This window comes from Phytophthora infestans, genomic scaffold (genome assembly GCF_000142945.1).
Source record: "Phytophthora infestans T30-4 supercont1.22 genomic scaffold, whole genome shotgun sequence".
Classification (NCBI taxonomy): Eukaryota; Oomycota; class Peronosporomycetes; order Peronosporales; family Peronosporaceae; genus Phytophthora; species Phytophthora infestans.
Genome location: NW_003303737.1, coordinates 1,637,473 through 1,660,496, shown reverse-complemented (window position 1 = coordinate 1,660,496; position 23,024 = coordinate 1,637,473). Strand labels below are relative to the sequence as shown.

Sequence of the window (23,024 nt, the reverse complement as noted above, 5' to 3'; positions counted from 1 at the left end):
GTGACAGGCACGACAATTTAGTGTGACGGACAGACAGGTTGCTGCAGTAGATGTTTAAGATGGTGAAGTTTCGAATTGCCTGGTCAAAGGCAAACTCAAATCCTTGCTGGAAAGCCAAGCCTGGCGAGATCAAACCATATTCGACACCCGGTATGTAGAAGACATCTACATACATCATAGTCTGTTCGCCATCAACGTCCGTGACTAGATTCACCGCTCCAATGCCAGCTGTACGCGAAGCAATGCTCGGTGTCACTCCACGGATACTGCCCATGCCCGTTGTGTCTTCGGTGAAATCCACATAGTACGAGCGATTTCCAGTCACATGGGAGTTTGACGCAGTGTTGAAATACCACAAGCCGCTACTTGTGTGCAAATCGTCCTGATCATAGGCCTTCGGAGACGCATCCGCATCCTCCGCTCCATGATTATCCGTCACAACCGCTATAGTATCCCGATTACTGACCTCCAGCAATGTCTCTGCGGCTGCTGCATCGTGGCCATAAATTGGCTCTTCTGCAAACATGTGCATCTTCGTGCTGCACCGCCATTACACCAGCCACGACGCCTTCGGGCAACCCTCGTCCTTTTGTTACGCTCTCAACGGCGCACTTTGCCGCTGACGCAGTGTACATTTTCCCATGGCTTGCGCTTCTGGGTACATGTTGCTCGGCTACCTTCTCCGGACCGTTTGCTCTGAGGTGCTCTGTACTCTTCCAGATGAAACGCTCTCGTGGTTTTCTTGTGCCATTCGACTTGCTCTGCTGACTGTCATCTTTCTCCTGGCTACTGCCTCTTCCGTCCGTACGATTTCCTCGCTTTTCGCTACGTTTTCCTCTGAACTCCATCTGTCGGGCTGCTGCTGCAAGGATCAGCTCACGAACTCGTTTCGGTCTATACACACTCGGGTCCACGCCGTACCGAATAGATGACTTCAAGCACTTAAACTCTTTTTGGTCAGGCAAGCTCTCCAATAGCATGTCAACCATAGTCGAGTCCGCAATTGAATGCTGCAAGTCCACCAACTCTGTCTTCAGACCGAATATCTTGCACAGATGTAGGTTCGCATCCCCACCAGGTGTGAGCTCCATCTTCCATAGCTCACTCTCCAAGCGACGGGTCGTATATGCCTTGGTCGTTTTGCTTTGCTTCCCCTCGTACAGGTTGCATAGCTCCACCCAAATGTCTGATCCGGTCTCCTTGTCGCGAATCGGCCAAGGAACATCGGGAGGCACCGACGTACCAATCATGTGCATGATCTTGATCGGCTTCTCGAACTCCTCGTTGGTCTCGGCACTTGCCGTCTCCAGCATCGCCAAAGTCAGATCCCCGACTGCGATGTCCTTGAGGTTGTTCTCCTTAAACACATTCACCTTGACCCACTTGTACGTTTGCCAGTCCTTGCCTTCCCAGTTCTTCGGCACTCCTTCGTTGGTGTACTTCATCGGCTTTGTCATCTTGACTCCGAGAAATGTCCGCCAGTTGCGCTCAGAACCCTTCCATAGATTGCAACACCTCGAGGTACCAAAATTTAGAAATAGGGTAATGTGGTGTACCCAAATGCATTTTGCGTTTCATACGTCGAGCTGTCAGGTTGGAATTTGTTGCCTGCGTAATGCAATCGCATCAGCAGAAATACACATTTTATGCACGTCCTGTTCTTTACATGAAGCTCTCCATTGGCGAGGCTTCCCCACAGCCATCACTAAATCCTACTTGTCACTACAGGTACGCCAAAGCAGGTTTTCGACCTTTTTCCCAAACTGCATTAACCCCAACAACAAACTTTTAAGGACAAAAAAGGACCAAACGTTGATGACCTACCTCAGTTCTGATAAATGCCACTGTGAATGTTTAGACATGTATCCCTGTATAAGCTCTCTACAGCCATACTAGCAACGCTTCGTTAAACCTACGCGCTATTGCATGAGCTGTTGTGCCGTAAGGTGTCCGAAATGACTTCCCAGGGAGTGCTTTGCTCTTAAATTATGGACAAAGGTCGTCAAATTCGAAAGTACTAATCAAGTATTTCGAAGTTTAATTTTAATTTCATACAAAGCGTCGTGTGTCTTAACTTTCATACCAGATAGAGGCAATTGCGCTTGCCGCGCTCGATTTTTGTCCATTTAATCCAGGTCTTAAGGACAAAACTACTCGGAATTTGACAAACTCGCATCTTATTTCGTCCGCATTTTAAGAACAATTTAAATCCACTTCATTTTTTGTTGAGTTGGGGGTAGACTCTATCATGAGGTATCATCAATGCATACTTAATGATTTTGTTACATTGTACTAAACAAATACAGTGAGGGTCTACAGCGAGACCTTTTACACCATATAGCCCTATTTCTAAATTTTGGTACCTCAAACTTTCAAGCTCGAGCTCCATAGTGTTTCCCGCCTCTTCATTTCCATTTACGGAGTTTTCGCGTGTGTGTTGTTCTGTCATCTAACCCCCTCACCAGGACAACGGTATCTGTCCGTCCGTCAGTCTGTCGCTAACGCCAATCCGGACTTTTCATTAACGAAAAAGATTTTTTGCTGCCGAGCGCAGCGAAGGCAGCTCCGCCATTGGCGAAAACATCATTATCTTGACATTACTTCTGATTGGATAATTCTAAACAAATATGTGACTGGTTGCTACGGTTTGTCTTTTCATTCATTTCCATTTCAAAAACCGATTTGCAACGGCAACACTATTCGAGCAAGAACTGTTGTAGATAACGAAGCAAGGAGAGAGCGAGAGCCGCACAAATTGTAAGTATACCGAAGTAGCTATTAAATATACATATATTTTGCATTATGATGGTCTCGGGAGGTCCGCCTGATGGGATAATCGGTACCATCACGGACAGCCGAGGGTCCACGGGCCTTGGGGACTCGGCCCGATGGAAGCCCGAAGGTTGCTGGACCATGTAGTCGAGACGCCTCCGTGGTGTACAGATGCCAGGCAGTACACCCCGAATCTACAACATTACCGATTTGTATGTTCACCATCCCATCTGGTAATTTGGTTATAACTGCATTTGGGCACTGTAGATCTTGTCCATAATTTCCGTTACCTTTCCCATAGTTGGGAATAAAAAGGTTGCAGTTGGCACCCACTAAGCCGCCCTAAGAATTAGCTCTGTCACACCCTGCTCTTCGAAGCCACGGCACTGGGGCGACAATTTTCGCCCGCCAGCGGAATGGGAAGTCTCATACCCCACTGGGGTACTCAGATGGGTCCATACGGCGACAAAAGCTGGCTTTGCCGGATCGTCCATCTCAGTCTCTGGTAGCTGCCGTGCAATGGGACCGGCCCTTGGGATGGAAACATCCCTTTGGTACTTCTGTGTCCGTGGCAGGACGCATGTGGACAGCCACGTGGTACGGGTGTAGTATTGAGCCACTGGGGAAAGTGCCTTGAGGGCGCATGGCTTATCTTTTGACCTGGCAATTGGAACCGCTGAGCGCATGTTCCACAGTTCAAAAATTACTTGTTTTAAAGGTTAGTCGGCGTTAGTCACCCAACTAACGCCCTGTTCATTACTATTTGTTGCTGTGGACAGGTTATTCAAGTTTTCAAGTTTTGAGAGTCAATCATGCCAACAGTCAACACCTCAACCAAGCGAGCAAGGTACGTATTGTCAAATACAGCTTTGAATTATGTGTATGATACTAACATTAAATGTTGACAGGAATGATCGCGGTGAACAGTAACCGCGACGTCGCGAAGATACCGAGGCTGCCAGCTCCACCCCGGATGGGTACGAGTAACCAGCAACCAAAAGTCGGCGCTTGAACAGGAGGTGCGCTGCACGCAACCAGTTCTTGGGACGATGCAAGGATTGGATAAGCTCAGCATTCAGGAGACAAGTCGCGGAGTTGCCAGGGCGCAGCCGGTCAAACCTGAAGCTGCGAGCGGTAGCAGCGTTCTCTCGGGGCCACACGAGATTGCTATGAGCGAATCCGCCAAGCAGGCACATACGGCTTCAGACACCGCTGTTTCAGCGAGAGAGCGTGATACACAACAAGCTCGAACCCGGCGTATCCTATCAGAGAGAACGCGCCAGACAGAGAGACGTGGAGCGAAAGCGTATTCGCAGAGCTCAGCTTCGTGCAGGGGCATCTGGGCTTACGATGGTGCGAGAACAAAACCGGCTGGATCAGCAGAGAAGGCCGCACGGATGATGAGCGTGAAAGGGAGCGGTAACGCAATTCGATTGCACGCGCAGATCAACGATCGCAGCTGACGCAAGAAGAGCGGAAGAACAACTTGACCACTCGCGCAGATCAACGATCGCAACAGCCGCAAAAGGAACGTGAAGCAATACGAGAGATCGACCAACAGAGCCATGTCGAGCGACGTGCGCAACAGAAGAAGAACGACAAACAGAGCTCGAGAGGGCACGAACGCGACGTCAATGCGTCCGTCATGACCATGCTCTTATATCCCTAGAAGATCTTGATGCGACCATGGTAACAGGCGACAACGTGGTCAACGGGCACCACAAACGATCGCCTACTACGGCTTGCCCTCGGTGCAATACGTGGGAATGGCCAGATGAGTCCCCATTTCTTGCTGTCTGGGTGGAGCAGTCAAACTGTCTCCACTCCGTCCCGCCCCACCTAGACAGATCTAGTTATATGGAGACCCTGAATTTCATCGCCACATTCGCCACATTCGAGCTTACAATCAAGCATTTGCCTTCACGTAGATCGGAGCCTCCTTACCGAATCAATCATTTGAAGGCGTTTGTCAAGACAAAAGCGTGACCGGTGCACGTGGTGTATACATTTATCGCATTCAGGATGCAACGAGGCACTTTTTAGGGTCTCTAATACCTCCAGTCGATCCTCGGACGGGAAAGAGAGCCCCGCCGAAGTTTGCCCAGATCAATATATATAAAAAAAAACTTCGGGCCGATCGATACAAAGGAGTCTAGGACGCTCTGCTGAACGAGGACGCTATCTCGCTGGAGGAAGGAGAAGTACTACTCTCAGAATACGATCGGAGCGATAATAAATTGGTGCACCCAGATCGCAACAAAGAAGGCGGGGGGGGGTCTACCCACTTTCTTAATCAGTGGACAAGCGTATTATGCTACCAGCGTCGCACCTGGGTAGCCCGCGTTCAATGTACAAGTCATATCAAGATTCGATGGCAATGGAGCTGCAAACCCTTCGTGCGTCTGTATGAAGGATGGTGAATGCTCCGAAGGATACCCAAAGATATTAGAAGAGGTCACTCGCTCCGATGCCAACGGGTATCCAGTCTACAGACGACGGCGCTCGGAAGGTGTTCTCGAGTACAAGGGCAGAGAATATGACAACGCCACGATCAACCAGTTGTTGTACCGTACAGCCCATACTTATCCCAAAAGTACAGCTGTCACATCAATTTGGAAATGCGCACGGACATATCAGCTGTCAAGTATCTCTACAAGCACGTGTACAAAAGGGACGGACATGGCTACGATTACCGTGGAGGAAGTCCAATGCCGGCGACGGACTATGCGTCGGGAACCGAATGAGATTCTACGATTCTTGAGCGCCAGGTACGTTTCTCCGGTACAAGTGTGCATGCGTTTGCTCAACTTCACGATCCAAGGGAAAAGCACGCGATCACGCAGCTCACGATACATCTGAACCGTGGACAGATCGTGTTTTCCGACCAAGGGAGAAACCCGAGGCCGTTCTGGATCGTTGTAATCACACGATGCTGACTCGAGTTTTGAGCTGTGTGCCAGTGATGCACCTGAAAACCAGATTGCCAAGACCATGCTATACCATAATATCCCCAAATAGTTTTGTTGCCAAAGGGCCTGCGAAACAGCCTAGATAATGCATTTTAAAAAAGTACTAATCAGCGATTTAACGTCTGGTTCATGTTTCTCCCAGAGATATAGACAGGTTTTACCCACGCATGATACTTTGTCAACGCAGGGGGTCAACTACCTTTGAAAACTTGTGGACCGTCGATAGCGTTGTATTAAACATACCGGGATGCAGCGCTACACACTGGCTTCTTAGAGAGCGACAACGAATGGATCTTCTGTATGTCCGAGGCTGCTGAGTTCAAGGCGCCATACCAACTACGTCAGCTTTTCGCCACGATTTTGGTGTACTTAGTCCTGATCGATGTGCGTGGGCCGTGTTTTCGATTTACGAGGACCTCTCACAGGACAATACATACAAGCACTATGATATGATGAACTCATCAGTTGTGGAATTTGAAACGTTGAAAAGTCTCAACGATTTGCTCCAAGTCAGTGGATACTCCGTCCAAGATTTCAATCTGCCCAACGTGAGTACCTTCCCCAGATTGGTGCTTGAGACGCTTCGGAAAAATAGTCTACTCAGGCGCGAGTTGACTGGGTAGGAAGAATCGACTTTACAAGAGATCGTGAACATAGAAGAACACCTGAACGCACGTCAGTGCCTCATTTATGATGGGATTATCCAGACTGTCGAGATCCCCGAGGAAGGCAAGAAGCTGCTTTTTTTGTCGATGGCCCTGAAGGAACTGAAAAGTCGACACTACTTCGCAACATAGTGGCAAATGTCCGGCTATCAGGGAAGATCGCAATTGCGGTTGTGTCAAGCGGTATCGTCTCACTGCTACTAATAGAAAAAATAACAAGTCATTCTACCTTCAAGATCCCGCTGACGCTAAATGAACAGTCGACTTGCTCAATTACCAAGCAGTCCTATGTGAAGGAGCTGATCCAGCGAGCAAGTCTGACTATTTGGGACGAAGTTCCTATGGCCCATCGACACGCATTTGAGGTAGTGGACCGGATACTGTGGGATATACTTGACAACGAGACAGAGCCATTTTGTCTGTCCAGCGATTTCCGTCAGATTGCTCATGTTGTGAAGAAAGAAAGCCTGTTGACATGATCAATGCTTGCCTTAAGTCATCAACACTGTGGTCGCTATTCCGGACTCTCCGCCTGAAGGAGAGCATGTGAGTGCGTACAGCACAGAATGTAGGCTGTGTGAAAAAAAAGGCTGCCTTCTTCGAGCTTCTTTTGCAAGCTGGGGAGGGAAGACACGAGGTGAATGCTACTCTTGGGTTGGATTCCATCAATATCCCACGTGATATGTTGATTAAAAATCCAGTTGTCGGCGAGGACGAAGACGAGAAGATCCGTCCTGGGGCACTCCTAGAGGTATGAGCCGTATCATCGACGAGATTTATGCGGATATCAGATTGCAACTGACGAGTACTTCGCGGACCGTACAATTATCACGACCACGAATGCAATTATGCATCGCATCAGCGAAGCGGTGGCTGAGCGTTTATCGGTTCAGGCCCGGGATTACATGTCCGTGGATACCGTGGAAGACGACGGGGATGGAAACTTATTCGAATCGGAGTTTCTGCACTCGATAAATTTCAGTGGGATTTCACCACATAAGTTGAAGCTCAAGAAGGGGATGCATGTTATGACGATGCGGAACTTGGATTCAGACACCGGGCTCTGCAACGGAACACGGCTACGGATCGTTGAGCTGAGACCTCATGTGATTCATGCCACCATCATGACAGGTAAGCGACAAGGACAGCTCGTATTGATTCCACCTATCGTGTTTGTAAGCGACGGAGACATTCAAGATTTTCCTTTCCGGCTGAGACGAAATCAGTTTCCCTTCCAGCCCGCCTTTGCCATGACCATCAACAAAGGCCAAGGGAACAGTACGATATTTGGGACTGTACCTGGCGACGTCTTGCTTTTCACATGGACAGCTGTACGTCGCGATGTCGGGGGTGACGCCAAGATTAAGTTTCAAGGGACTTATTGAGTACCCGGAGCTGGAGGAAGAACATAGTGTACAGGCAGATCTTCGAATCAAAGTAGGCAGTGGGTAGCTCTGTACGCATGTAAATAGATTGGTTTAAAGCTGACAAACTTTCCCGCCGGAGCCGGTATACGGTTTCTGCTCAATTATGCAAAAAACGTTTGATACGAGGCTACTCAGACTAAACCCTGTCACCACCGCCGCGATGCGGCGCCGCTTGGCGGCAGTCTACAGTACATTAGAAAGCTGGGCACTTAAGTGTGTATGTGGTGTGCACCACACTGACAAACTGTACGAAGAAAAAAATCGGCAGGTCGAGGAAGCACTTTGCGGCCTCTGTCAGTTCATAAGCAGCAGTAAGGCGAGGACCTTCATTTTGCATGTCGTTCGGCGGGTTCGGCAATACCAGCGCACCTGCGAGCGGCGGCTTCGGGGGCTTCGGCTCAAGCGGTACCAGCGGGGGATTTGGGGGCTCTGCAGCAGCGTCCCCATTCGGCGGCGGCGCGACGACAGGTGGATTCGCCTCCGGCACGTCAGCTTTCGGTGCGGGAGTGGTCAAACCGGCCTTCGGGGGCTTTGGAGCCCCAGCGCCAGCTACTGGAGGCGGTTTCGGTTCGCAACAGACGACGACAACAGGCTTCGGCGGCTTCGGGACCTCAGCAGCACCCTCCACGGGCTTCGGCGCAGCAGCCAACCCCGCGACGACCTCGGGCTTTGGAACTACGTCGACATTCGGCGGAGGTGCGACCACAGGCGGCTTTGGATCTTCGGGCACGTCGGCATTCGGATCCAGCACTCCGTTCGGTGCCAAGCCGGCTGCTAGCTCGAGTCCTTTCGGGTCCACGAGCGCATTCAGTAGCGGAGCAGGAACGACCAATGCCTTTGGCGGAGGATCCACAACAGGAGGGTTCGGTACACCTACACCAGCTAGCAGCGGCATGTTCGGTGGAACGACGGGCGGATTTGGCGCATCTGCAGCCAAGAGTCCATTTGGAGCGACATCTACGGCCACGACGGGAGGTTTTAGTTCCCAGGCAACTGGCACTTCTGCGTTCGGAGGCTTTGGCTCTCATCCAGCGGCAGCTGTGGCGGGCGGGCAGGCGCAGGTTCAAGTCGGAACGGGCCAACCAACGTACCAGCCTACTCGAGAGATGGAGCCGTCGGGAACTGGTGGCACGGCCAACTACATCTCGATCTCGCGCATGCAGGCGTTCGCGCACAAATCGACGGAAGAGCTACGTTACGAGGACTACCTAAAGCGTACGAACCCGGCAGCAGCACAGGCGGCTGCTACGCAGAACGCTCCCGCACCAGGTGCAACGACAGGTGGAACTGGAGCATTTGGAGGCTTTGGCGCGCAGCCAGCTACGAGCTCTGCTTTTGGCTCGACTGGAGGATTCGGCAGCAGCCAGCCATCGGCATTTGGTGCGACATCTACTGCTGGAGGCTTTGGGTCCTCTTCTTTCGGCTCGACGTCGACGTCGGCAACAACAGGCGGATTTGGTGGATTTGGATCGCAGCCTGCGACCCCTGCAACGAACGGCGGTCTGTTTGGCAGCACGGCCGCCGCCCATCCTGCTACAGGTGCATTCGGAGCGCCAGCTACTAGCAGCGCTTTTGGCGCCGCACCTGGTGCCACGCCAGCTTTCGGAGCACCCGCTACCGGTGGTGGTTTTGGCTCAACGACTGGTGGTTTTGGTAGCAGTTTTAGCGCGGCACCGGCAGCACAGCCACAGACTGGCGGTTTTGGAGGGTTTGGCACCACTGCTCCTGCGGCTGCGTCGGGATTTGGTGCCTCCGCATTCGGTAAGCCAGCAGCGTCTACAGGTTTCGGAGGTTTTGGAGCCTCGCCGGCGCCTGCAGCCGCACCGGCTACGGGCGGGTTTGGTTTTGGAGCCTCACAGCCGCAAGCAGGCGCGACAACCTCACTTTTCGGTGGAGCAAGTACACCAGCGCCAGCTTCAACAGGTTTCTCGTTTGGCGCGACTGCCCCGAAGCCCGCAGCAACCGGGGCCTTTGGCTTTGGCTCCACTGGGGGCACTAGCGCGTTCGGTAGTAACCCAGCTGGTGCGTTTGGAGCTTCGGCGGCACCCAGTGCTTTCGGAGCCACTCCTGTACAGCCGGCAACAGGCACTACTTCTCTCTTCGGATCTACCGCTGGAGCAACTGGTTCGACTGGCGGTTTCGGCTTCGGAAGCACGCCGTCTGCGACACCGGGGGCTACGACCAGCTTGTTTGGAGCAGCTAAGCCTGCATCGACAGGTCTCTTCGGATCGACAACGGGTAGTACTACCCCAGGAGGACTTTTTGGCAATACTATGGGCACTGGAGGATCGTCTCTTTTTGGGGGAGCGAACACGGCCCCAAGCGCTGGAACGACTGGCTTTGGATTCGGCGGTGGCGGTGGCTTTGGAAGCGCTATCGCTGGTGGCTTTGGAAATACTTCGACCCCGGCTGCTCAAACAGGAGGATTTCGAACAGCGGGGAGTTTATTTGGACAATCTCTGCAGCCAGCCCAGACAGCTGCTTCACAGCCACAGAATTTGGTGGCAGCCCCGGATGTCAATCCGTACGGTGCTGGATCGTTTGGTGCCGGGCTTGTCGAGCAGAATGTGAAGGCGGCGCTGGATCTTCAGTCGATTAAAACGGGCTTGAGTGCGTCTTCTCGTTTGACGGCCTTCGCAAACGACGTTGGCCTCCCTAGAGGTCCGCTGGAGCCACCACTAGTTACCCGACGCCAAACTGTGACCAACCGCCATGCGATCCCGGTTTCGTTTATCCGTGGCTCGTTCAAGGGCTCCAAGAGCCGGTTCTCAACGTTCACGTCCCCAGCGCTACCTTCTGCTCTTTCTCGATCTGGTTTGGAGTCTAATGGTGACAGCAGTACCAAGGAAGACGAATTTAAGTTCACATCGTCTCTGTTCCGCAACTCGGCGACGAAGAAACTAGTGATCGACAAGAGCGAGCAACAGTCTGCTCAAGGTAACGGGTCAAGCTCCCGTCTCTCAGTTGTGCCGATCATTGATACTGACCATGGTGACGCTCACGAAATCGGAAGTGGTCGCTCTCGATTGTTGAAGCCTGGCGACGATGGCAAGTACAGTGTCAGCTTCTGCAACCAGATGAACAAGAAGGCTTTCTCGCTGCGTCTGTACCCGAATCAAACGGTGAAAGAAACGAGGACCGAAGTGAAGCTGCTGTTACGTGAGAGCAGTACGTCAACGGCATCCACAATCGTCGACATTGAATTGGTTTTGAAGGGCAGAATTGTGCATGACACGTGTACCATTGAAGGACTGCACTTGAAGGAAGTGGACTCAATTGACGTCGTTGTGATTGAGGATCGCACAGAGGACAAGAACCGTGAAGACCAACGTGTCTCGATTTCTTCCATGCCAAAGAAGCCGGAAGCCCAGGATATTGACGAGACCGTGCCACCGAAGCGTTTCATGACGTACGATGAGTATTTGGCCTCAGCCAGTCGCGTTGAAGATGATGGGTTCAAGGATACTGAAGCGAATGGCACTAGCTGTGCTTCACCAGTCTCGACGTCGTGCCCTACATTGAAGAACAAAGACTACTTCACTATTCCGTCGTACGAACGGCTGCAGACTATGAATGATCACGAGTTGTCCCAAGTGGAGAAATTTACTGTTGGTTGCCGCGGTCTGGGTGCCGTTGAATGGGTCGGTAAGACGGATGTACGTGATCTCGACCTTGACGAGCTGGTTTACTTTGAGAAGAAGGAGGTGATTGTCTACAGAGACGACGAAAAGAAGCACCCCCTAGGAAAGGGTCTAAACAAGCCCGCTATTGTTGAGCTTCTGGGTATCTTTCCGCCGCAGCGCAAGTCGACATCTCCCGACAAGTACAAGGAACGTGTGAAGCAGCGCACTCAAGATATCGGTGCCACATTCCTGGATTATTCCATCGAGAAGGGCATTTGGCGGTTTCGTGTCGAGCATTTTAGTCGCTATGGCTTCGATGATGATGACGATGACAATGTCGACATGGACGATCACGGAGACGCGACCGGCAAGAAGCTGCTGAATGCCGACCACCTGGCGCGAAAGCCTGAAATGACTCGTGGGCCCGCGGTTAGTCGAGGAAAAGTGACATTTTCGGCCGACCGCAGTGCACTCTTTCGCCAGTCCGGTATATTTGCTGGCGAGGTGGCCACCACCAATGCTGTTGCTACATTCGGAGCCCGCCATGTCCTCTCTACCCTCAGTGACAAGTGGGCTGGAACGTCTGATGACTCGAACAGTATTAAGCCTGCGACAGAGTTTAAGATGGATCTTAGCGTTGAGGAGGATATGACAGTGATGAAGAAGGACCAGCGCCCTACTAGTGAGGTGTTTCCAGTGATCCCGTTTACTTTGAAGCCTCTAGGTGTGAGCAGTGCCGACCACCTGAAGTCTGAGGATAAATCTACTACGTACCAAATGATGCTACAGACGTCGAACCAGGGGCAAGCAAAAGTCGTGCGCAACCAGGTCGATGGAGGTATATTCATGGCCCGTTCGTTTCGCTGCTCGTGGGGGCCAAACGGTGAGCTGGTGAACCTGGGAAGGCTCACTTCACGCTCGGAGAAATACTCGGATGTGGAAAATAATGGTCGTCGCGTTTGCATCGAGTTCCCCCTCCGTCTCTCTGAAACAAGCAAGTCGGATCTCCATGATGGGCTGAAGCTGCATTACGAGTACACTTCGCAAGGACGAAACCCAAACGATTTCATTGACCGAGACGGATCGGAAGTCCCCGCTCAGTACGCACTTCCTGTTGGCGATCTGCTGATGAGCTGCTTGCACAAGTATGTCGCCCACGTTCAAGACCGAGCTATAAAGGTACCGAGAGAGAAGCGCACTCTGCTTCTTTGGAAGCTGATTCAGGCTTTGTGGGGCCAAGAGCATGGCGCTAAGATAGGTGGCCGACCGGATTCTACGTTCTACCCTCTCGCGTCCCGGGACGGTCCCAATGAAGTGGAGTCTCTGGACACCTTCCAGACTCTTGACCTCCGTCGTGAAGCCATCTCGCAGTGGTTCGAGACTGCATTGGACGATACAGAACACTTGGCTGCTTTTGACGGCAACCCCTGCACAGAAGGCGTGCTACGACTTCTATGCCAACACCGTGTCGCGGAAGCGTCTGAGATGGCGTTAGAGTGTGGAGACTTTCGTTTAGCAACGCTGCTCGCACAGGCAGCATCTTACGAAGGCAATGCATTTCGCAATCTGATGGAGACTCAAATGGCTCAATGGAGTGAGAACGGGTCGCTGGAATTCATGGACAAAACGCTGGTTCTTATCTACAGCATCCTGGCTGGTAGTGTCGAGGTGTTGACTGCGCAGAAAGGTTTTAGCATGTCGTGGATCGCGTGCCTTGCTTTATTTTTGTGGTACAAGCGTGGCCCTGCGACGTCTCTTAAGTCGGTTATGGCGCTTTACGAGGACGCAGTCAGAAAGCAGCTGGCGTCAACCCCGTTGTCAAAGTTTGCACCTGTCGACACGGACAAAGATGACGTACTCATGGAGTTGATGAAACTCTATATAGAAGATGCTGCCTCGCTTTGCAAAGTGTTGTCACCAAGTGGCTTCATGAGCCAAGGCACGCACCATCTGGACTATGAGTTGTCGTGGCACCTGCACAGCTTTCTTCGTGCCATTGGCTACAAGCTTGACCGAGAGTGGGAATCGCACATTCACCAAAATTTCATCCGGCAACTCGAGGGCGCTGGTCTGTGGGAAGATGCCGTTTATGTTGCGCTAAACATTTCTGACGTTATCGAGCGCGAGAACACCTGCCGTGAGCTGCTCTTCCGCAACGCAGATGTATTGGCATCCGACGTTGCCAAGCGGGAACTGCTTTGTGAGCGCTTAACCCTCCCACCGGAATGGATTAGTGAAGCGCTGGCGGTGCGGGCAGTTGCTAAGCAGGAGCGCCACGAGGAAATTGCACATTGGATGGCTGCCCGCCACTACGAGGAAGCTCACGCTTGTCTAATTTCGCACGTGGCGATGTCCTGTCTCTTCGCTAACGAAAAGGACGTACTGATGCAGTTGCTGTTAGAGCTGGAGCCTGTGGCGGTATACGTCCCTCAGTGGAAGAGCTGTGACAGGGTGGATACCATTGGAGGTGGCTTGTTGCTGGAATACCTCCGTCTTGAGCAGCAAAAAGGACTGGAAGCTGACCACGAGGACCAGTTTCTCCAGCGAGTGATGTTGCTTTCGCAGCAGCTTTCTCGCGCTCGGGACGCCTCGGCAAAAGAGTCCGACAAGAAGGCGCTTCTGGCGCAAACGTGTGTGTCGTCGATGATTGTGTCCTTGGCCGCTCAGGCGGTGCAGCTGCGATCGCTTCTGTCTTACACACAGGAGCGCGAGTTGGCGGATGATGCGTCTGCAATCTCGACGCCTCTTGAACTGGAACCAGAATTTCTTGGCGGACTCTCGCATCTAGTCACTGGACGTGAAACTAGCTTTGTGGAGACGTACCGAGCGAGTCAACTGATGCACCTTTGCTCGACTTTCATCGACTGGCGTGCTTAAGGTTTTGCAAGAAGAATCTCAAGACAAAATGTCGGAGGCAGATTTGGCACTATATCTGCGCATTGAAAGCCAAACACGGCAAACGCTATTACTTTTTCTCTACTTTTCGCGATTTTTTTCGTGTTCTGCGCCTAATCTACTGCTACTTACTAATTATACCTGCTTTGTTCTCGCGGAAACTCCAGACGCCATCATTCCCAGTCTCCGGTCCCTCGTATCCAACGAAGGTGGCGCCCATCTCCTGCGTGTGGGTTTCAAGGTGCTTTAAAAAGGCACCGTTGCGTGCGGCTCGTTTTCTTTAGCGGCAATGCCATGAAGTTCAACGATCGCTGGCTTATTGCGTCCACTCGGCCGATACATTGCTATCCGGCTAAACAACAACTTCTCCCTGGGAAAACGCTACGAGTTCGCCAAGCACAGCATCGACAAAGGTGATTTTCCCACAACCACCACGACCAATCACAAAATTCTCCACGCAGGCAAGCTTCTTCTCAGCGAGTCGCTGGAGCTCACTTGCTGATGGTTTAGAAGCGCAGGACAAACATGCGATGGAGAATTGGGATTGCGTCGCGGTCAGCGTATGGCTATGCATCTGCAGTTTGGACACTCGAAATCTCGCCAATCTTTGTGCTCTCGCCCGTCGCCAGTATTGGACTAGGCCCAACGCAGTTCCTCAACGATTTCGAAGAAATGGCCAGGCGGGAGAACGAACTTACGAACCGAAACACGTCGGCCTGCGGTAGTCTTGAACGAGAACTCGACGGAGGAGTATGCGGTTTGCGAATCGGGAGTCTTGGCAGTATCAATCTCACGGGGAGTGCTTGCAAATGTTGTCTGGCAATGCCAAGCCGGGCTGCAAATCTTGCAGCTGACGAGGCTTCGAGCACCTCAACGCAACTGATGATCGATCATTAAGCACCTTGAGCTTGATACAAGAGGGCGGATTAGCGATTGCAGGCTTGATCTTCTGTTCTATAAGCCCTGCGCCGCATGACCCGGAAGCGTACGGATCAGTATCGGGAGATGCTACCAAGGTGTCAAGCGAAGAGGACTCTTCTGGTGAGGAGGAAGCATCACCCGAAGAGCTACTCTTCATCTTGTATGGAATTCCTGGACTTGGTTCTTTTTCCGTCCCGCAACCAGTCCAATCGAAGGTAGTGACTAAGAAGACTCGGTTGGAGCCAAGAGCTGGTGCTGCTGAAAACAAGAACGCCAAGGATTAACTGCCGTGTTGAAATCTGGACGTAGCCCACTTCTAAACTTCACAGATGCTGCTCGACCAGGCACAGCAGACGGGACGTCTCGAATTCCGCCGAAGGTGTTTTCACAGCAGTAGGGGTCCACCCACACTTTCGAAGTCGCCTTCATCGCAAAGGGTTTTACAGTCGTTTTTGCAGACACCTTCACTGCAAAAGGATTCACGGTTGCATTTGCAGCCACCTTCCTGCTAAAAGGACTTCCTCCTGATGATTGTGGCGTCAATGCGGACGGATTGGACGTCGAGACGCTTAGTGGTGCGAACGGATTGCCGAAAGATTTCCCAGTTTGTTTTTTCGTCGGCGTCGCGAATGGGTTTAAAGTCGGCGCCAGAGGCGGTTTCGCAGCGCTGCTACCTGCTTTAAACACCGTGCAGCTTCCTCCGGAGCCAATACCCATTTTGCTGGCTTCCAAAGAACTACCCGCTTTACTAAACAGTGTTCGAGTTGCCCCAAAACCAGAATCCACGGAGACACTGCCAAACAAAGGGGTTGTGTTGCCCTGACCCGCACCTCCACCAAAATCAGTACTAGCAGTGCCAAAGGCGGCGTCGGTCTTGGTGCTGAGGGTGGCATACCCAAACGCGAATCCTCCGACATTCTGTGGCGCTTCGTTTCCACTGGAGTTCGAGCCACAGCTTCCAAACAGCGTTCTTGACTGGGTCGATGGACCAAACAGCGGCCCTTCGTCAGGTGACCTGGAGTGGAATCCAGGCGGGGACTGAAATAGCAGCCGGCTTGGTGGTTTAGGCAGGGTCCACTTAGACGCGACTGCCACGTCGCCATTTCGCGCGAAGGACTGCGCTGTGCGCTTGACTCGGCCAAACGGATCCGACGCTTTCTCAGCCCACACGGCACTGCCAACATCTCTGAACCCAGAAGAAAGCCGACAGAGTTAGCAGACCCAAAACCAAACACGTTTGTGATAGGGGACCTGGACATGGATGTCGCCGAGGGTCCACAGGAGACGTCTCTGTTGGCGCCCGTTGCAGGGTTGATCGAAGACGCAAAGAGCGGCATGACGGTCAACGGTGGCGTCTCTTTATTATCTCTCTCCCCACTACTACGCTACTAGGTACAACTGTTCTCTCTGATCTATCCAAGATACCCACGAAGCGATAGTGAGAGCAAGAACACGAGACTTGAAAGAGCTTATAATGTGAATTGTTTGTCAGCACTACGCAAGTTGGGCGGAAAACAAGCTAAATATCCAGGGGGCGGGTGCATGGGTTATTAAAAATAACCCATGCACACTACCCCAAAAAGAAGAACATCCTGCAACTTATGCCAGGCTCCCAGTTTCATTTGAAAGACCGCAACTTCCAGTGTTAGCTGCACCTTTAAAAAACGCGCCTGTTGGAGGCCATGATTATTTACATGGATTAGTACAGGATTCCAATCATGGGTCAGTCCATTATTGAAAGTAAAATAAAATCCCCGATTCGCCTATTTCCGAAATGTATAACTTCGGATTTTTCTCATTCGCGTTTCTACCGCTTCCCGATAAGATGACGCGTAACGTCGGCGGAAGCGATGTAAGCGCCCGGAGCGCGCGTGAAGGCAACAGGGGTCTCTCTCCACGACTTCGAGGTCCTGGGCTAAGTGATACGCAAGAAGCTGGAGTGTCTGGAGTGTCTGAAGCTGCGGAAGCGGCTAGTAACGAAGAAGACAATCCGCTGGAAACCGGTGGCGGTCCCGCCATCCCTGGAAACGACCGTGGAAGTGACTATCCCGACGTGGAGGATGTAAAATCAGGGCGTGGTTCAGAATCGGATGGTGGAGAGGAAGAGGATGATGGGGGATTTACTGCAGAATTGGCTCTTGTACCTGTTAAAGCGCCGGTGAATTGGCACACAAGCTCGGAGGCATGGCAAACCTACTTTGCCGATTGCTGCCAGAGAACGATGCAAGTGTTACCAGTGAAGGAGACAATGTCAAGAGCAGAGAGGAACAAGCGCCTAAAGAAGACAAGGAAGGGAGGAGACGATTCGCAGTTGGTACCAGAGCAATTTGACCCCTACCAACGAACATATATCTGCACTCATGGCTGGAAGAAGCGGAAATCACGCAGTGAAGGAAGCAGGCCGCGGCAGCACATACGCTTGACTGACTGTCCTTTCCGGCTCGTAATCCAGTGGAATTTATCACGTGGTGAGCTCCAACTGAAAAACGGAACCTTCGTGCACAACCATAGAGTGTCACCAGCTGCTTTCGCTACTTATCCAGCATCTCGGGGCGTCGCAGATCCACTCGTAGATGCTCGAGTGCAAGAAATGCTATCTGTGGGCGCAAAACGTTCGAAGATCTACGATTATCTACTTGAACACGATCAGAACGTGATCCAGGTAGACGTCGACAACTTGGCTCGTGACCACGGCTCTAGCATTTTCAGTTTGGACGATAACGACGCAACGGCTCGGGAGATTGCGATATTTGCAGCTGCAGACCCAGAAAATGTCTGTTTAGTGTCTGAAACGGATGCTGGTGAGACCGGTGTGATATCTCTTGTTTCAGCACATATGCGCCGTATTTACAGTCGTTTCAGCGAAGTTCTGCTTGTTGATTGCAGTCACAAGACCAACCGGTACTGCATTAGTTTATTGTCCAGGATTTTTACATGATTAAGCAGGATTTTTTATAAACTATTTCTAGATACAATTACCAGCTTCTTACGTTCATGGCTATGAATGAATTTGGAGAGGGGGCAGTGGTGCAGCAGTCCTTAATCGAAGCCAATGGAGACTGGCACATGGAGAGGGCCATAGACCATTTCAAAAGGTCTCATCCTACGCGAATTAGCATGCTTCGAGTCCTTGTCGTCGACAAGGATATGAATGAAATTCGCGTTCTAGAATCAAATTTTCCCGAGGCGCGAATTCTCATTTGTCACTTTCATGTGATTAAATACCTTAAAGAGATGCGAGCGAGGCCAGAATTTTGGAAACGTTTCAAGCGAAGATGCAAGTCAGATCGACGGTGCTATTCACAAGATGGTATACGCGGTTTGTGAAGAACAGTACAAGACTGCACACGAGTCTTTGAAAGGACTGTGTCAGCGCATTGGTCTGGTTGGCTTTTTTTTAATTATTTTCAGAAAAATTGGGATTCCTGTCGAGATGGATGGGTTTACTATCTACGATCGAAACTGCCTCACTTTAAGAATCACACTAACAATCGACTGGAGAATTTCTTTGGAAAACGGAAGGACGCGGTCGATGGAAGTATGAGTATGGCAGGCTGTGTAAAGGCTCTGATTGCTTATGATCGCCGGGTTGAAAACGAGTACAAGTACAGATTGTCCCGAATTGGACAGTTTGTTAATAGCAATTACGACGAGGAGATGAACCACGTGCTACGATTTACAGCTCACTTTGTGGCGCAACAAATTGAACACCAGTACGCCACCGCGTTGTCAAAGGCGGCAGTGTACAGAATCACTGTTGATCCCGACGATGCTGGTCACGTGGTCGTTGGAGGAGTTTTCTCGCAGCACATTCTACGATTTGATAATTGGAGATGTGACTGCGATTTCTCCTTGTCGATGTGCCTTCCGTGTTGCCATGTAATCGCATACCGCAAGCACGCGAATGTTATGGGTCCAGTTATCCCCTGGAATTGCATCGACGAAAGGTAAAATAGTTATGATTCATGATTTTTCATGATTTGTTTTGGCGAATCCAGGATTTTTCCATGATTTCGATACATTTACTCATCATTTGTACTTATACTAATACTGCACATTTGCATTATGTTGTCATGGGTTGTGGACGATTGTCTAGGTGGACCTGTTCGTTGGGCCTTTTGAATAAGGTTAAACAGTTCAGTTATGAGAAGTTTACTAATGCAGAACGTGGATCGACCAAAAAAAAACTGAGGACGCACTCAGAACGATATCGCGAAGCGGTGAAGGCCACTCACCTTATCGCTAATGGAATGGCGGATATAGAGAACGAAGTGGAGTTTGAGGAAATGCTTCAGTTCGTTTTAGATCAGTGGAGGAACGTGCGCCAGCGGAAAAGTGTACCGATGAGTAATTCGGAAGGTGGGGATGAATGGCAAGGCGATGAACAGTGCGTTGATGGAGACGAAGAGGATGCAGATAAACAGATCCCTGTACGTACTTTCACAGAAGATGACATCCAGGCAGAGTTCAACATTAGTTCGAGCGAAGGTGAAGAAGCATTCGAATCGAGTGGGAAGGTGAAGATTCGGCTCAATCCCAAGGCCAAAAAGGTGGGTCGACCTCAAAAACAGAAGAAAACGACCAGCGCCGGCGAAAACAAAGGTCGAAAGTGGTATGAGGCCCCTGAAGCAGGGCGGAAGGTCGCAGGAGAGGTAACTTTGACCGCTTTAATTAACTCTCTGGACCGTGAGCAACCGGGGTTGATGGAGACACAAAGGCGTTTGTCTGGGGTACTTATGAAACACGGCGAGGCCGAGAACAAAAAGCCTAAGTTCAAAATCCTGAAAAATCCGGTTCTCATCCAGGACCCGCTCTACATTCTCCCAAAGAAGCTATTGGATGCTTGTATGAAGCTCCTTCCGGTGTCGAACACAGCAAACCATGCCATATCCATAGATGATTCCCAAAACAGCCAAGACACCGGATCTATTTAACTTCAAGGATCCATGGAGACGATTTGGATAAAAGTTGTGGGCAATTTTTCGCGAGCTCAAATTGAAACCTTCAAGAGAGTGCATAATCTTATGCAAGTGGTGAAACTTGGACTGGATACGCATAAGTGGCTCGTACAAGAAGGATGTCCTTCACTACCGGCTGAGTACCACGCAATTGCGACCTCCGTTGCCGACGAAATCCTGTCCACCTACCCGAAGAAGAGAATCGAGGGCCTTCTTAACCTATCTGATTTCCAATATGCGTTGCTCTACAGAGCTTCCCCTCCAACATGGCTAACAGATGCCTCGATAAGGGCTTTGTGCATTCGGCTCTGCGAGGATTATTCTTCGTGCAGATTGGCCGGCTTTCAGTCAGCAGTAGCAAGATCCAAGCGAACGCGGACCGAAAAGATTATGGTTGACCACAACACACGTAAACGACTTATAAAGATGGCCCGTGAAGATGGCGTCGATACGGTACTGCTACCGTTGAACTTCTCGAATTTTCATTGGTGCTGCGTTGTTGTAAAAGCTCATGCAAAGCGGATCTACTACTACGACCCGCTAAACCAACGTCCGTACATTAAAGCTGCCAACGCTGTTGCTAACAGCCTCAAGATTGGTGGACTTACCGAGTACGACGTGATCCTTCAAAACAATCCCATCCAGTTAGATGGTTTCAGCTGCGGCGTTTACGTCTGCTGGATGTTCATTAGGCAAGTCTCTACTGGACACCCCGTGGATATTAGCGTTGCGTCTCTCACGAAGCGTCGTTTCGAGCTTTTCTACTACATGCTGAAAGGTCATCTGCTGCCCATACATCCATCGGGCAGTGCTGAACAAGATGACACTGAGGAAAAGCGCCCTGCTGTTGCTCAACATGAAGATATGCAGCAAACCCACGAAGAAGAACAGGTGGAGCCAACGCAGAAACAAGAAGTTGCACAAACGCGGGTCTAAATGTAGCTTTAGCTGGATGGTTGCCTTTCAAGACCTGCAAAAACCCAAATACATGTCATTTCAACTTTGACCCTGCAGAATAAAGAGCGATCTCAGTAAACTGAAGCACAGGAATGGAGAGCTTGAGCCTGTCATGCACGTAACTCAATGCGATCGACGAGATAATAGCCTTTAAGAGATCTTTCCAGAATTTTATTCATGGAATTTCCAGGATTAATTCTATAAAAAGCTACTAACATTACTGTACTTATTATTAAAACATAATTTAATCCTGAAACGTACATGATTAATCCTGGAAGAAGGACAGTCACACGTTAGGTATCTTACTCGTCCTCAACGAATCTTCCCGTATCTTCCCCATATGTCTACTGAAATAAGATATGATTTGACGTCCAGGATTAATCCTGACCTTAATCGTGTAAAGTTCCATGTAAATAATCCTGGCCCTTAACACCTGCCTTTAAAAAAAGCTGCTTCCGAATGGAGTCCCTATGAAATACTGATTAAATATTAGTCGGCCCGTTACTCCTCACATGTGTCAATTCGAATATGGTCAAACAATCTATTTTTCAAATTATAACCAAAATCCACAAAAACACAGAAGATTGTTGCCTATGGCGGCACGGGTAACATCAAAACCTATTCATCCAGTGAATGTTGCTTGAAGAAGATTGGGTGAAACACATCTCTCTTTTAAAGTAGAAAAAACAAGGGGGTGAATTTAATAAATCTCTACTCAGGCAATTATAGAAGAGTGTTCTTCCAGCGCGAAATGAATCCCGTGCGAGGTTACAGTTTTTCTTTAGGTCGAATGTCGTCCCTGGAGAAACTCTGGATTAATAAAATCCAGAGAATTTCAGAGACTTAGTCTATCCTGACATTGAAGTTCTCTGGATATTAATATCCAGTTCTTACCCGGATCGTAGACCCGTGGAGCAGGGCTTGCAACACGTTCTGTACGACGCCAGCTCCTCGGGTCAAGCACAAGCTTGCGTTGCCTTCAGCTTTGTGCTCGCCAAGCGAGCACTCAGGGGCGGATCTTCATACAAAATCGGGGGCATCGGCTCTCCATTTTTTTTTTGTCCAAACCCGATTTTTAGGCAATCTCTTTAAAATGTCTAATTTCAGACAGCAATTGGTTTTAAATAGATAGAGATACAGTTTATGATTGGACAAAACACGACCTTTGAAATCCCTTACACATGTCAGCAGGTCCGCCGTTTCAAATCACAGCTACAAAAGTTGATGGAAGTGCCGGGTGAACCTCCGTCGCACGGGTCGACTCGGCCGATGGCGGCGACAGCTCGAGTTATCGTAGCGCCAGTGACGCACCTAGGGATTGGTGGACGTCAGCGAAGCAGCAGCTTGGACAGCGAGCGCTTGTGGCGACCGGCGAGCGGCTTCGCGTCCAAGCAGCATGCTGAGCTGGAGGCCAAGCGGTTGCACAAAGAGAGGCAGCTGCAACGCGATCGACGGAGGCAGGAGGTGCAGGCTGAAAAGAGAAAGCACGAGGCCGAGCTAGCCAAAGGTCCGAAGCCCAACGACCACGTGATAGTGGAGGAGGGCGAGTGGAAGACTGTGGTGTCTCATGGCCGCAGAGCGCACAACGACCGCCGGGCAGCGCACGCGACCACCGCAATATTCCTGCCGTTGTCTCTGGGTCCGTCTGCTCTTAAATTTAGCAATTTCGCTCGATGTATCATCTGTTTCTGCTGCAGTGAGCGGCGAGCGCTCCTTAAGGTCATGACGAGATGAAAGCTGCTGACGTAGCGAGCAGAAAAAGAAGGCAACAAATGAGGAGACGACGGAAGACTTCTTCGCAGCGAGCGGAGGCAAAATCTGAGACGGAAAATGGAGT

The 23,024-nt window shown here is 50.7% G+C and overlaps 2 protein-coding genes across 2 annotated transcripts in view; both read left to right on the top strand.

The window, feature by feature from the left end:
• Positions 1-8,168: 8,168 nt before the first annotated feature.
• PITG_11743 (nuclear pore complex protein, putative) lies at positions 8,169-14,333 on the top strand (the record flags this gene model as incomplete). Its single annotated transcript, XM_002901213.1, has 1 exon — positions 8,169-14,333. The coding sequence occupies one exon, from the start codon at positions 8,169-8,171 to the stop codon at positions 14,331-14,333; it is 6,165 nt and encodes a 2,054-aa protein (XP_002901259.1).
• Positions 14,334-22,411: 8,078 nt separating this feature from the next.
• PITG_11741 (uncharacterized protein) overlaps positions 22,412-23,024 on the top strand; it is a gene marked incomplete at both ends in the record, with an annotated part of 1,761 nt that continues 1,148 nt past the window's right edge. Inside the window, 2 exons of the mRNA XM_002901212.1 lie at positions 22,412-22,862; positions 22,907-23,022. Coding sequence (XP_002901258.1) covers positions 22,412-22,862; positions 22,907-23,022 — 567 coding nt within the window. The remainder of the gene's footprint in view (positions 22,863-22,906; positions 23,023-23,024) is intronic.